Source organism: Phyllobates terribilis, unplaced genomic scaffold (genome assembly GCF_046119375.1).
Source record: "Phyllobates terribilis strain yellow unplaced genomic scaffold, ASM4611937v1 Scaffold_8__6_contigs__length_399053987, whole genome shotgun sequence".
Taxonomy (NCBI): domain Eukaryota; kingdom Metazoa; phylum Chordata; class Amphibia; order Anura; family Dendrobatidae; genus Phyllobates; species Phyllobates terribilis.
In genome coordinates, this window is record NW_027362768.1 from 385,911,258 (window position 1) to 385,924,050 (window position 12,793).

The 12,793-nt window shown below is 51.4% G+C and overlaps 2 protein-coding genes across 3 annotated transcripts in view; one reads left to right on the plus strand and one right to left on the minus strand.

Annotated features, from left to right (window-relative positions):
- The window catches only part of CACNA2D2 (calcium voltage-gated channel auxiliary subunit alpha2delta 2), a 259,816-nt gene that overhangs the window by 40,720 nt on the left and 206,303 nt on the right, over positions 1-12,793 (minus strand). Inside the window, exons 18-22 of one of the 2 annotated variants that reach the window (XM_073645131.1) lie at positions 7,713-7,784; positions 7,001-7,072; positions 6,651-6,712; positions 6,179-6,255; positions 698-718 (exon numbers count right to left, since the gene is read on the minus strand). In XM_073645131.1, coding sequence (XP_073501232.1) covers positions 698-718; positions 6,179-6,255; positions 6,651-6,712; positions 7,001-7,072; positions 7,713-7,784 — 304 coding nt within the window. The remainder of the gene's footprint in view (positions 1-697; positions 719-6,178; positions 6,256-6,650; positions 6,713-7,000; positions 7,073-7,712; positions 7,785-12,793) is intronic. The other variant, XM_073645132.1, reaches the window with a different exon arrangement.
- LOC141156631 (uncharacterized) lies at positions 2,158-4,077 on the plus strand. The gene is made up of 2 exons (XM_073642821.1): positions 2,158-2,355; positions 2,607-4,077. The coding sequence occupies exons 1-2, from the start codon at positions 2,158-2,160 to the stop codon at positions 3,756-3,758; spliced, it is 1,350 nt and encodes a 449-aa protein (XP_073498922.1). The 3' UTR covers positions 3,759-4,077.

Below are 12,793 nucleotides of genomic sequence, written 5' to 3' on the forward strand. Positions count from 1 at the left end.
AGCTTGTGCGGAGATAGAAAAGGTGGAAGGAGTGAGAGGAACGGGGGGGAGACGGGTGTGGACGGGCGGCACCAAAACCACCCATTTATGAGAACTAGATGATGGCCACAACTCCATCGCAAGTGGCCACACAAGGAGAGGCAGCAAGGCAGATGAGGGTGAGCTGGACGGAGACACCCGGTGAGGAGACGGGTGGGAACGTACAAGGAGACAGGAGGGCGACAGACAGGAGGGCGATGGGGGAACAAGAAAAGAAAAGGGTCGGAGACATCTGGAGACAGAGGAGTCAGAGAAGAGTAAGGAGCAAGAGGGACTGACCATTACTTGCCTGATTTAACCCCTTAATTATCATAGCAAAATTGGGCCTAGAACCAGCCGTCGTCATGTGCACACGCATCCCCTATATATATATTGCCAGGAATATATATATATATATATGGAGCCACATGAGACCGAATATCACTGAGGGGATCAGAGAAGGCAGTAACATGAGGAGGACGGATGCAGGAGGAGGAGATGCACGAGGGTCCCACTTCATCCCACAGGGAGGTCCGGGGGACGGACAGGCGGGTACAGACAGGAGGAGGCGTGACAGGTTCTGTGAGGTGGTAGTAGGCATCACGGGCAGGGTGACGGGCAGGCAGGCGGGTGGTGGGTTGTGGGGGGGCAGGAAGATCTATTGCTGGAATATACTTGCCCTTAGTTTTCTTGTTTGGATCTGTGAAAATCCACCAGAGGCAGAAAAACAACACAAAGAAAAAGAACACAAAAGAAAAAGAAGGAGGAACGGGTGGAAAGGAGGAGGCATTACAAACAATATTTTATTCAAGAGCGGATTGAATAAAAATATTGTATCTCATAATTGTACTGAAACCAAAACAGAAAAGAAATACCGCAAGAAACACCATGAAACATAAGCAGCAAACGAGAAATGGAGAGAGAGAGAGAGAGAGAGAGTGAGAAAGGCTGAAGACAGAGAAGAGGGGAAGAGAGGAAAATAAGAAAGAGAAAAGAGCAAGAAGAAAGAGGAGAGAAAAGAGCAAGAAGAGGGAGAAGGAAGAGAGAAAAGAGCAAGAAGAGGGAGAAGGAAGAGAAAAAAGAGCAAGAAGAGGGAGAAGGAAGAGAGAAAAGAGCAAGAAGAGGGAGAAGGAAGAGAAAAACGAGCAAGAAAAGGGAGAAGGAAGAGAGAAAAGAGCAAGAAGAGGGAGAAGGAAGAGAGAAAAGAGCAAGAAGAGGGAGAAGGAAGAGAGAAAAGAGCAAGAAGAGGGAGAAGGAAGAGAGAAAAGAGCAAGAAGAGGGAGAAGGAAGAGAGAAAAGAGCAAGAAGAGGGAGAAGGAAGAGAGAAAAGAGCAAGAAGAGGGAGAAGGAAGAGAGAAAAGAGCAAGAAGAGGGAGAAGGAAGAGAGAAAAGAGCAAGAAGAGGGAGAAGGAAGCGAGAAAAGAGCAAGAAGAGGGAGAAGGAAGCGAGAAAAGAGCAAGAAGAGGGAGAAGGAAGAGAGAAAAGAGCAAGAAGAGGGAGAAGGAAGAGAGAAAAGAGCAAGAAGAGGGAGAAGGAAGAGAGAAAAGAGCAAGAAGAGGGAGAAGGAAAAGAGAAAAGAGCAAGAAGAGGGAGAAGGAAGAGAAAAAAGAGCAGGAAGAGGGAGAAGGAAGAGAAAAGAGAGCAAGAAGGAAGGGAGAAAAGAGCAAGAAGAGAGATAAGGAAAAGAGAAAAGAGCAAGAAGAGGGAGAAGGAAGAGAGAAAAGAGCAAGAAGAGGGAGAAGGAGGAGAAAAAAGAGCAAGAAGAGTGAGAAGGAGGAGAAAAAAAGAGCAAGAAGAGGGAGAAGGAAGAGAAAAAAGAGCAAGAAGAGGGAGAAGGAAGAGAAAAAAAGAGCAATAAGAGGGAGAAGGAGGAGAAAAGAGAGCAAGAAGAGGGAGAAGGAAGAGAAAAGAGAGCAAGAAGAGGGAGAAGGAAGAGAAAAAAGAGAAAAAAGAGCAGGAAGAGGGAGAAGGAAGAGAGAAAAAAGCAAGAAGGAAGGGAGAAAAGAGCAAGAAGAGAGATAAGGAAAAAAGAAAAGAGCAAGAAGAGGGAGAAGGAAGAGAGAAAAGAGCAAGAAGAGGGAGAAGGAAGAGAGACAAGAGCAAGAAGAGGGAGAAGGAGGAGAAAAAAGAGCAAGAAGAATGAGAAGGAGGAGAAAAAAGAGCAAGAAGAGGGAGAAGGAAGAGAAAAAAAGAGCAATAAGAGGGAGAAGGAAGAGAAGAGAGAGCAAGAAGATGGAGAAGGAACAGAAAAGAGAGCAGGAAGAGGGAGAAGGAAGAGAAAAGAGAGCAGGAAGAGGGAGAAGGAAGAGAAAAAAGAGCAGGAAGAGGGAGAAGGAAGCGAGAAAAGAGCAAGAAGAGGGAGAAGGAAGAGAGAAAAGAGCAAGAAGAGGGAGAAGGAAGAGAAAAAAGAGCAGGAAGAGGGAGAAGGAAGAGAAAAGAGAGCAAGAAGGAAGGGAGAAAAGAGCAAGAAGAGAGATAAGGAAAAGAGAAAAGAGCAAGAAGAGGGAGAAGGAAGAGAGAAAAGAGCAAGAAGAGGGAGAAGGAGGAGAAAAAAAGAGCAAGAAGAGTGAGAAGGAGGAGAAAAAAAGAGCAAGAAGAGGGAGAAGGAAGAGAAAAAAGAGCAAGAAGAGGGAGAAAGAAGAGAAAAAAAGAGCAATAAGAGGGAGAAGGAGGAGAAAAGAGAGGGAGAAGGAGGAGAAAAGAGAGGAAGAAGAGGGAGAAGGAAGAGAAAAGAGAGCAAGAAGAGGGAGAAGGCAGAGAGAAAAGAGCAAGAAGAGGGAGAAGGAAGAGAGAAAAGAGCAAGAAGAGGGAGAAGGAAGAGAAAAAAGAGCAGGAAGAGGGAGAAGGAAGTGAAAAGAGAGCAAGAAGAGGGAGAAGGAAGAGAGAAAAAAGCAAGAAGGAAGGGAGAAAAGAGCAAGAAGAGAGATAAGGAAGAGAGAAAAAAGCAAGAAGGAAGGGAGAAAAGAGCAAGAAGAGAGATAAGGAAAAGAGAAAAGAGCAAGAAGAGGGAGAAGGAAGAGAGAAAAGAGCAAGAAGAGGGAGAAGGAGGAGAAAAAAGAGCAAGAAGAGTGAGAAGGAGGAGAAAAAAGAGCAAGAAGAGGGAGAAGGAAGAGAAAAAAGAGCAAGAAGAGAGAGAAGGAAAAGAAAAAAGAGCAAGAAGAGGGAGAAGGAAGAGAAAAGAGAGCAAGAAGAGGGAGAAGGAAGAGAAAAGAGAGCAAGAAGAGGGAGAAGGAAGAGAAAAGAGAGCAAGAAGAGGGAGAAGGAAGAGAAAAGAGAGCAAGAAGAGGGAGAAGGAAGAGAAAAAAGCAAGAAGAGGGAGAAGGAAGAGAAAAAAGCAAGAAGAGGGAGAAGGAAGAGAAAAAAGAGAAGAAGAGGGAGAAAGAATAGAGAAAAAAGCAAGAAGGAAGGGAGAAAAGAGCAAGAAGAGAGATAAAGAAAAGAGAAAAGAGCAAGAAGAGAGAAAAGAGCAAGAAGAGAAGGGAGAGAGAAAAGAGCAAAAAAGAAGAGCGAAAAAAGCAAGAAGGAAGAGAGAAAAGAGCAAGAAGAGAGAGAAGGAAGAGAGAAAAAAGATAAAGACTATAGAAAAGGAAGAGAAAAAAGGCAAGAAAAAAGAGGGAAGAGAGAGAAGGAAAAGAGAAGAGTGGATCAAAAGAAAGCAGAGAGGAGGAAGAGAAGGAAGAAGAGAAGGAAGAGAGAAGAGAGTAAGAAGAGAAGAGGGTAAGAGAGGGAAAAGAGAGTAAGGAAAGAAGGAAGAGAGAGAAGAAAGAAAAGAGGGAGAAATGAGAACAGAAGAAGAAAGAAGGGAGAGAGGAGATAGCAAGAAGAGAGGAAGAGAGAGAAGAGGAAGAGAGAGAAGAATGAAGAAACAGGGAAGCGAGCTAGAAGAGACGGAAGCGAGCTAGAAGAGACGGAAGCGAGCTAGAAGAGAGGGAAGTGAGCAAGAAGAGAAGAAAGAGCAAGAAGAGAAGAAAGAGCAAGAAGAGAAGAAAGAGCACGAGAAGAAAGAAAACAGAGGGAGAAGTGAGAACAGAGGAAGTAAGAAGGGAGAGAGCAAGAAGAGAGAGGAGAGAGCAAGAAGAGAAAGGAGAGAGCAAGAAGAGAAAGAAGAGTGGAAGAAAAGGAAGAGAAAAGAGAAGGAAGAGAGGAAATAGGAAGAAAGAATGAAGAGGAAAGAGCAAGAAAGAGGATAGAGGAAGAATGGAATGAAAAAGAGAAAAAAGAGGAACAAAAGAGAAGAGAGGAAGAAGAGAAGGAAGAGGAAGAAGAAAAAGAAAAGGAAGAGAGGAAGAAGAAAATGAACAGAGTGGATGAAGAGAAAAAGAAGAGAGGTAGAAGAGAAGACCGGAAGATGGGAAGGAAGAGAAAAGAAAGAAAAGAGGAAGAAGAGGAGGAAATGAGAAAAGGGGAAAAGAAGGGAGAGAGAGAAAAAAAGCAGAAGATGAAAGAAAGAAAGAAAGAAGAGGGAAAAGAGAAAGACGGGAAGGAAGAAATAGAAGAGAGGAAAATAAAGAAGAGAAGGAAGAGAGAAGAGAGGGAAAAGAGAAAAGAGAAGAGAGGGAAAAGAGAAAAGAGAAGAGAGGAAGAGAGAGAAGAAGAGAGGGAAGAGAGAAATATGAACAAGAAAGAAGGAATAATGGAAGGGAAAAGATGGGAGAAAGAAGAGAAAGGAAGTGGAACAAGAATAGAACACAGAATGAGGAAGGGCGAAGAGCAAAGTAATGAGGAAGAAAAAAGAAGGTAGAGAGAGAAGAGAAAGATGGGACATTGAAAAGAGGAAGATTAACAAGAAAGGAGGAAGGAAGGAACAAAGAAGAGGAAAACTGTAGAAAAGGGGAGAAGAGAAGGAAACAAGGAAGAGAGAAAAGAAGGACAGGAAGGAGAAGAGAAAGGAATGTGAACAAAACAGAAAGGAAACAAAGAAGGAAGGAAAAAGAGTAGAGGATTGGAGAAGAGAAAAGCGGGAAAAAAAAGAGAAAGAAAGGAACAAGAGAGAAAGGAGAAAAAGACTAAGGGAGAAGAGAAAGGTTAAAGACTAGAAAGAGAAAGATGTGAAAAAGTAAAATAGAGGAAGAAGAAAGGAGGAAAGAAGAGTAGAAGGAAAAGAAGAAAAAGGAACGAGAGAGAAAAGAGGTAAGAAAGAAGAGAGGAAGAGTAAGGCAGAAAAGTAAGTAAAAAAGGGAAAAGGGAGAAAGGAAGAGAGAAGAGAAAGAAGAAGAAAGGAGAGAAGTGAAAGAAAAACGAGAGCAGTGAAGAAGGTAAAAAGAGAGAAAAACTGACAGAAAAGAGAGTGTCAGAGTATACGAGAGCGCTGAAGAGAGCGGCAGAGTGTACGAGAGCGCTGAAGAGAGCGGCAGAGTGTACGAGAGCGCTGAAGAGAGAGGCAGAGTGTACGAGAGCGCTGAAGAGAGAGGCAGAGTGTACGAGAGCGCTGAAGAGAGCGGCAGAGTGTACGAGAGCGCTGAAGAGAGAGGCAGAGTGTACGAGAGCGCTGAAGAGAGCGGCAGAGTGTACGAGAGCGCTGAAGAGAGCGGCAGAGTGTACGAGAGCGCTGAAGAGAGCGGCAGAGTGTACGAGAGCGCTGAAGAGAGAGGCAGAGTGTACGAGAGCGCTGAAGAGAGCGGCAGAGTGTAAGAGAGCGCTGAAGAGAGCGGCAGAGTGTACGAGAGCGCTGAAGAGAGCGGCAGAGTGTACGAGAGCGCTGAAGAGAGTGGCAGAGTGTACGAGAGAGCTGAAGAGAGCGGCAGAGTGTACGAGAGCGCTGAAGAGAGCGGCAGAGTGTACGAGAGCGCTGAAGAGAGCGGCAGAGTGTACGAGAGCGCTGAAGAGAGCGGCAGAGTGTACGAGAGCGCTGAAGAGAGCGGCAGAGTGTACGAGAGTGTTGGTGAGACAGGGAGAGACAGAAGCATCTGATCAGAGATTATTCTGAATGAATTGAACTGAAAGACATCCATTATGGATCCGATGGACAGAGAGTGTCATGCACACACCTCCCGGGCAGCGAGTGACTGCCAGGCTCCGCATGCTGCCAACTTCTGCCCTCACCCCCAGACATGTCCCCCCTGAACAATGACAAATCTGGGGGATGGCCGGGGGCAGGCGTGAGCTGGGGGACAGGAAAAGGGGACGCACTGGGAGACACACAAGCAAAGGGGGAACTTACACTGAACCTGGAGGATCTGATCGCTCAGATTAGCGCGGAGGTAATAGGAGCTGTACAGAGGCAACACCAGACCCAGGCTGCGGCACCAGGAGCGGGAGAGAATGGGGGAACGGGGGTCCGGGAGAGTGATGGAGAGAAGCCGGAGAATGGGGCGGACAAGGAACAAGGGGAGAGGGAAGAGAACATGTTACTACAGGTTCAGAGCTCAGCAGCCAAATACGACACTGTGCACATAAAGGGGCCCCCAGTAATAGTGCGGAGAACTAGTGGGGGCCTCGGTCTGCAGGCCCGCTGCGGCTCCTATACTTGTCCACAAGATGGCAGCAGCACACTGGCCATAGGCAGAGAGGGGCATTATGGGAGTGCGGGCCACTGTGGTGTTTTAACAGGTCGGTGTAAGCGGCCAAAAGCCCCTGAAGATCATGGGGCGTCTCCAGTAATAGTGGCCCCTGGGAGCCGGCTCTCAGCTCACCTGTAATTAGTGCTGTGTATCGGGGCGTAGGTGTAGGTCCGCTCCACTTCATCAATGTATCTCTGAGGGCAGATAACACAGCGATGTGACAGAACCACGGCAACAATGACCCCGTCCCATGCGTCCCCCCCCACCCTAACCTCACCCAAAGTGCCCCCCCTACACGGCTCTGCCATCTCCTCCTACACTGTCCCTACCCCAATTGCCCCCCACACTAACATGGAGTGTGCCTCTGCCCCGCCCGTCCCCCCGTACACTGACCTCACCGTGACTGTGCCCATAGAAAGCGCCAAGTGCCTCCTCTGCGCTGCCCCTGCCCCACATCACCAGTTCCTGCGCCCTCTGCCTACCTCATCCAGTGATTTCACCAGCGTCCGGATAAACTGATGACCTTCTATCCCATCGATCATTCTCCTCCGGATCTGGTGAAAGACAAAAGGATGATAAATACACATGCAGCCAATACAGCAGACGCCGGTGGGGGGGCTCAGAGCGGCAGATGCTGGGGGGCTCAGAGCGGCAGATGCTGGGGGGCTCAGAGCGGCAGATGCCGGGGGGATCAAAGCGGCAGATGCCAGGGGGCTCAGAGCGGCAGAGGCCGGGGGGTAAGGGGCTCAGAGCGGCAGACGCCGGGGGGTAAGGGGCTCAGAGCGGCAGACGTCGGGGGGCCCAGAGCTGCAGACGCCAGGAGGGTCAGAGCAACAGACGCCGGGGGGGGGGGGACCTCAGAGCGGCAGACGCCGGGAGCTCAGAGCGGCAGCCGGCAGGGAGCTCAGAGTGGCAGCCGGCGGGGTGAGGGAGGGGCTCAGAGCGGAAGCCGGCGGGGGGTCCTCAGGACAGCAGACCCCGGGGGTGGGGGAGCTCAGAGCGGCAGGCGCCGGGGGGGGCTCAGAGCAGCAGACGCCGGGGGGTAGGGGGCTCAGAGCGGCAGACCCCGGGGGGCTCAGAGCGGCAGACGCCGGGAGGTAGGGGGCTCAGAGCGGCAGACCACGGGTGGCTCAGAGCGGCAGACCCCCGGGGGGCTCAGAGCGGCAGACGCCGGGGGACTCGGAGAACATTCACCTCCTCCTTGTTCTCATCCTCCAGCTCTGCGTCCAGGAAATCCAGGGTCACCGGCTCCTGGAAGTTAATGACCTACAAGGACGAGAAGCCAGAAAGTCACCAGAAGAGATGGAAACGGCACTGAGCGGAGGTCTCCTCGGCTGGAGGACCACAATATTACACACAGTGGATATAAAAGGCTACACAACCCTGGGAAATGTCAGGTTTTTGACATGTAAAAAAAATTTCCACAAACAAGAATAATTTCAGTATTTTTTCCCTACTTTAATGTCGTCCATAATCTGTATAAATCCACTGAGAAACAAACTGAAATCATTCTGAGGGGAAAATAAATATAATGTTTGTCCTACAATAATGAGGTAATAATAATATAAGGCAATAGATCTACCATGGACACGGTGAAGACGTCATCGAGAAGGAGCTGACATTACCTAGAGCTGGACGTCCATCAAAAATTAACGAATAACAAAAAAAAAAAAGGAAATTGTTCCAAGAGGTCGACAGCAACATTAAAGAAGCTGCATGAATTTCTGGCCAGTCCTGGTTGTGTTTTTTATGTCACAACAATCTCCATTGTTCTTCATATGTCAGGCATGTGGGCTCGGGGGGCAAGATGGAAACCTTTTCTTACAAAGAAAAACATCCAGGTCTGGCAAAGCCTCCATCATGTCTGCCAAAAGCCTGTGGGGAATATGTTCTGTCTGATTAGACCGAGGGGAAACTTTTCAGCCATAATTCCAAAAGGTGTAAAGCTTACAATGCGCATCAGCAGATCACCATCCCCACAGTGAGGCATGGTGGGGGCAGTATTATGCTCTGGTGATGGGTTTCAGCAGCTGGAACTGGCACTTTAGTCACGATGGAGGAAATTATGAACAGAACAAATACCAGTCAAATCTGCATCAAAACCTTCCGGCGTCTACTAAAAAGCTGCAGATGAGAAGGAATTTCACCCAAACAAGGGAGGGTGTTGTGCCCCCCCAATGAAGGCTACGAGAAAGATATTTTACTGTACCAAAAATCTTTCTCGGAGTGAGCCAAACGCCAGACCACTCCGTCCTGGAGAAGAAGGTGAGAGACACCACTAGGAGCCTCACCGGAAGGAAGTGTTCGCTAAAGAGGAGAAAAATCCCAGTGCAGGAAAGCTGAACCTTCGAGATCTCTGATCAACATGAAAAGAGAGGAATGAAGGGCATCCAAGACAATATTGAGGTCCCCCAGATCCAGGAGGGCTAATACGGTTGCCCCAAGCTTGTCCTGCCTAGGTGAGCAGTCCTGACATATGGCCTACAAACCAGGATCCTGAGGAATGGGATAGCCAAGACAAGAACCTGGGCCCTAGGGAGTCAACCCTGGCTCAAGACAGGCACTTAAAAATGAAAAAGGAGGATATCACCACATCAGTTCTCACCGAAGAACAAGAGGCTTTCTAAATGTAATGGTAGAAACGTGACAAGGAAGGCCCTCGTATCCTGATTCTAGCCCGACAAAACCAATCCAAGAGGTCCTAAGCCTTCCAAACCAGGAATCAATAAGAAAGTTGGGCAGAAGAGGAGACTGTTTGGAAAGGTCTGTCTGGATGCTAGGGGTGGTGCCCGGGGGCATCTGCAACGAAGTTCTGGCCCCAAGCTGAAGAATCTTGAGCTTAGCAGACATCGACATCTTCAGTTCAAGCTGGGGAAGGAGAATCCTGCCCTGATAAGGAAAGAGCAAGATTCCACTAAAATGTAGAAGATCCCTAACCCATCACCTACCGGGGGAAGCTCTGGTGGAGGAGGTGAGCTTCTTGGGAGTCCAGAGACGTAAAATCTCCAAACACCCTGGCGGTCCTGGCAACACAACAAGAGCCGATCGTCTGAACGACTTGCCTTATTACTCGAATGAGAAGGACCTCGTCAGAACTCTCCTGCTTGCCTCCCTTCCAACACTCTCGCACCCCTCCAGTCTATCCTAAACTCCGCTGCCTGACTAATCCACCTGTCCCCCCGCTATTCCCCGGCCTCTCCCCTCTGTCAATCCCTTCACTGGCTCCCCATTGCCCAGAGACTCCAGTTCACGACACTAACCATGACATACAAAGCCATCTACAACTTGTCTCCTCCATACATCTGTGACCTAGTCTCCCGGTACATACCTGCACGCAACCTCCGATCCTCACAAGATCTCCTGCTCTACTCCCCTCTTATCTCCTCCTCCCACAATCGCATACAAGATTTCTCGGGTGCTTCCCCCCTACTCAAACTCTCTACCCCAACACATCAGACTCTCGTCGACCGTGGAAACCTTCAAAAAGAGCCTGAAGACCCACCTCTTCCGACAAGCCTACAACCTACAGTAACCACCGCTCCAACACACCGCTCCACGAACAGCCCTACCCTCACCTACTGTATCCTCACCCATCCCCTGTAGATTGTGAGCCCTCGCGGGCAGGGTCCTCGCTCCACCATACCGCTCCACGAACAGCTCTACCCTCACCTACTGTATCCTCACCCATCCCCTGTAGACTGTGAGCCCTCGCGGGCAGGGTCCTCGCTCCACCATACCGCTGCACGATCAGCTCTACCCTCACCTACTGTATCCTCACCCATCCCCTGTAGACTGTGAGCCCTCGCGGGCAGGGTCCTCGCTCCACCATAACGCTGCACGACCAGCTCTACCCTCACCTACTGTATCCTCACCCATCCCTTGTATACTGTGAGCCCTCGTGGGCAGGGTCCTCGCTCCACCATACCGCTGCACGACCAGCTCTACCCTCACCTACTGTATCCTCACCCATCCCTTGTAGACTGTGAGCCCTCGCGGGCAGGGTCCTCGCTCCACCATACCGCTGCACGATCAGCTCTACCCTCACCTACTGTATCCTCACCCATCCCCTGTAGACTGTGAGCCCTCGCGGGCAGGGTCCTAGCTCCACCATACCGCTGCACGACCAGCTCTACCCTCACCTACTGTATCCTCACCCATCCCTTGTAGACTGTAAGCCCTCGCGGGCAGGGTCCTCGCTCCACCATACCGCTGCACGACCAGCTCTGCCCTCACCTACTGTATCCTCACCCATCCCTTGTAGACTGTGAGCCCTCGTGGGCAGGGTCCTCACTCCACCATACCGCTGCACGACCAGCTCTACCCCCACCTACTGTATTCCTCACCCATCCCTTGTAGACTGTGAGCCCTCGCGGGCAGGGTCCTCGCTCCACCATACCGCTATAAGGCCAGCTCTACCCTCACCTACTGTATCCTCACCCATCCCCTGTAGACTGTGAGCCCTCGCGGGCAGGGTCCTCGCTCCTCCATACCGCTGTACGACCAGCTCTGTCCTCACCTACTGTATCCTCACCCATCCCTTGTAGACTGTGAACCCTCGTGGGCAGGGTCCTCGCTCCTCCATACCACTGCACTACCAGCTCTACCCTCACCTACTGTATCCTCACCCATCCCTTGTAGATTGTGAGCCCTCGCGGGCAGGGTCCTCGCTACACCATACCGCTGCACGACCAGCTCTACCCTCACCTACTGTATCCTCACCCATCCCTTGTAGACTGTGAGCCCTCGCGGGCAGGGTCCTCGCTCCACCATACCGCTGCACGACCAGCTCTACCCTCACCTACTGTATCCTCACCCATCCCTTGTAGACTGTGAGCCCTCGCGGGCAGGGTCCTCGCTCCACCATACCGCTGCACGACCAGCTCTACCCTCACCTACTGTATCCTCACCCATCCCCTGTAGACTGTGTGCCCTCGCGGGCAGGGTCCTCGCTCCACCATACCGCTGCACGACCAGCTCTACCCTCACCTACTGTATCCTCACCCATCCCCTGTAGATTGTGAGCCCTCGCGGGCAGGGTCCTCGCTCCACCATACCGCTGCACGACCAGCTCTACCCTCACCTACTGTATCCTCACCCATCCCCTGTAGATTGTGAGCCCTCGCGGGCAGGGTCCTCGCTCCACCATACCGCTGTACGACCAGCTCTACCCTCACCTACTGTATCCTCACCCATCCCCTGTAGACTGTGAGCCCTCGCGGGCAGGGTCCTCGCTCCACCATACCGCTGTACGACCAGCTCTACCCTCACCTACTGTATCCTCACCCATCCCCTGTAGACTGTGAGCCCTCGCGGGCAGGGTCCTCGCTCCACCACACCGCTGTACGACCAGCTCTACCCTCACCTACTGTATCCTCACCCATCCCCTGTAGACTGTGAGCCCTCGCGGGCAGGGTCCTCGCTCCACCATACCGCTCCACGACCAGCTCTACCCTCACCTACTGTATCCTCACCCATCCCTCGTAGATTGTGAGCCCTCGCGGGCCGGGTCCTCGCTCCACCATACCGCTGCACGACCAGCTCTACCCTCACCTACTGTATCCTCACCGATCCCCTGTAGACTGTGAGCCCTCACGGGCAGGGTCCTCGCTCCACCACACCGCTGTACGACCAGCTCTACCCTCACCTACTGTATCCTCACCCATCCCTTGTAGATTGTGAGCCCTCGCGGGCAGGGTCCTCGCTCCACCACACCGCTGTACGACCAGCTCTACCCTCACCTACTGTATCCTCACCCATCCCCTGTAGACTGTGAGCCCTCGCGGGCAGGGTCCTCGCTCCACCATACCGCTGCACGACCAGCTCTACCCTCACCTACTGTATCCTCACCCATCCCTTGTAGACTGTGAGCCCTCGCGGGCAGGGTCCTCGCTCCACCACACCGCTGCACGACCAGCTCTACCCTCACCTACTGTATCCTCACCCATCCCCTGTAGATTGTGAGCCCTCGCGGGCAGGGTCCTCGCTCCACCATACCGCTGCACGACCAGCTCTACCCTCACCTACTGTATCCTCACCCATCCCCTGTAGATTGTGAGCCCTCGCGGGCAGGGTCCTCGCTCCACCACACCGCTGTACGACCAGCTCTACCCTCACCTACTGTATCCTCACCCATCCCCTGTAGACTGTGAGCCCTCGCGGGCAGGGTCCTCGCTCCACCATACCGCTCCACGACCAGCTCTACCCTCACCTACTGTATCCTCACCCATCCCTCGTAGATTGTGAGCCCTCGCGGGCCGGGTCCTCGCTCCACCATA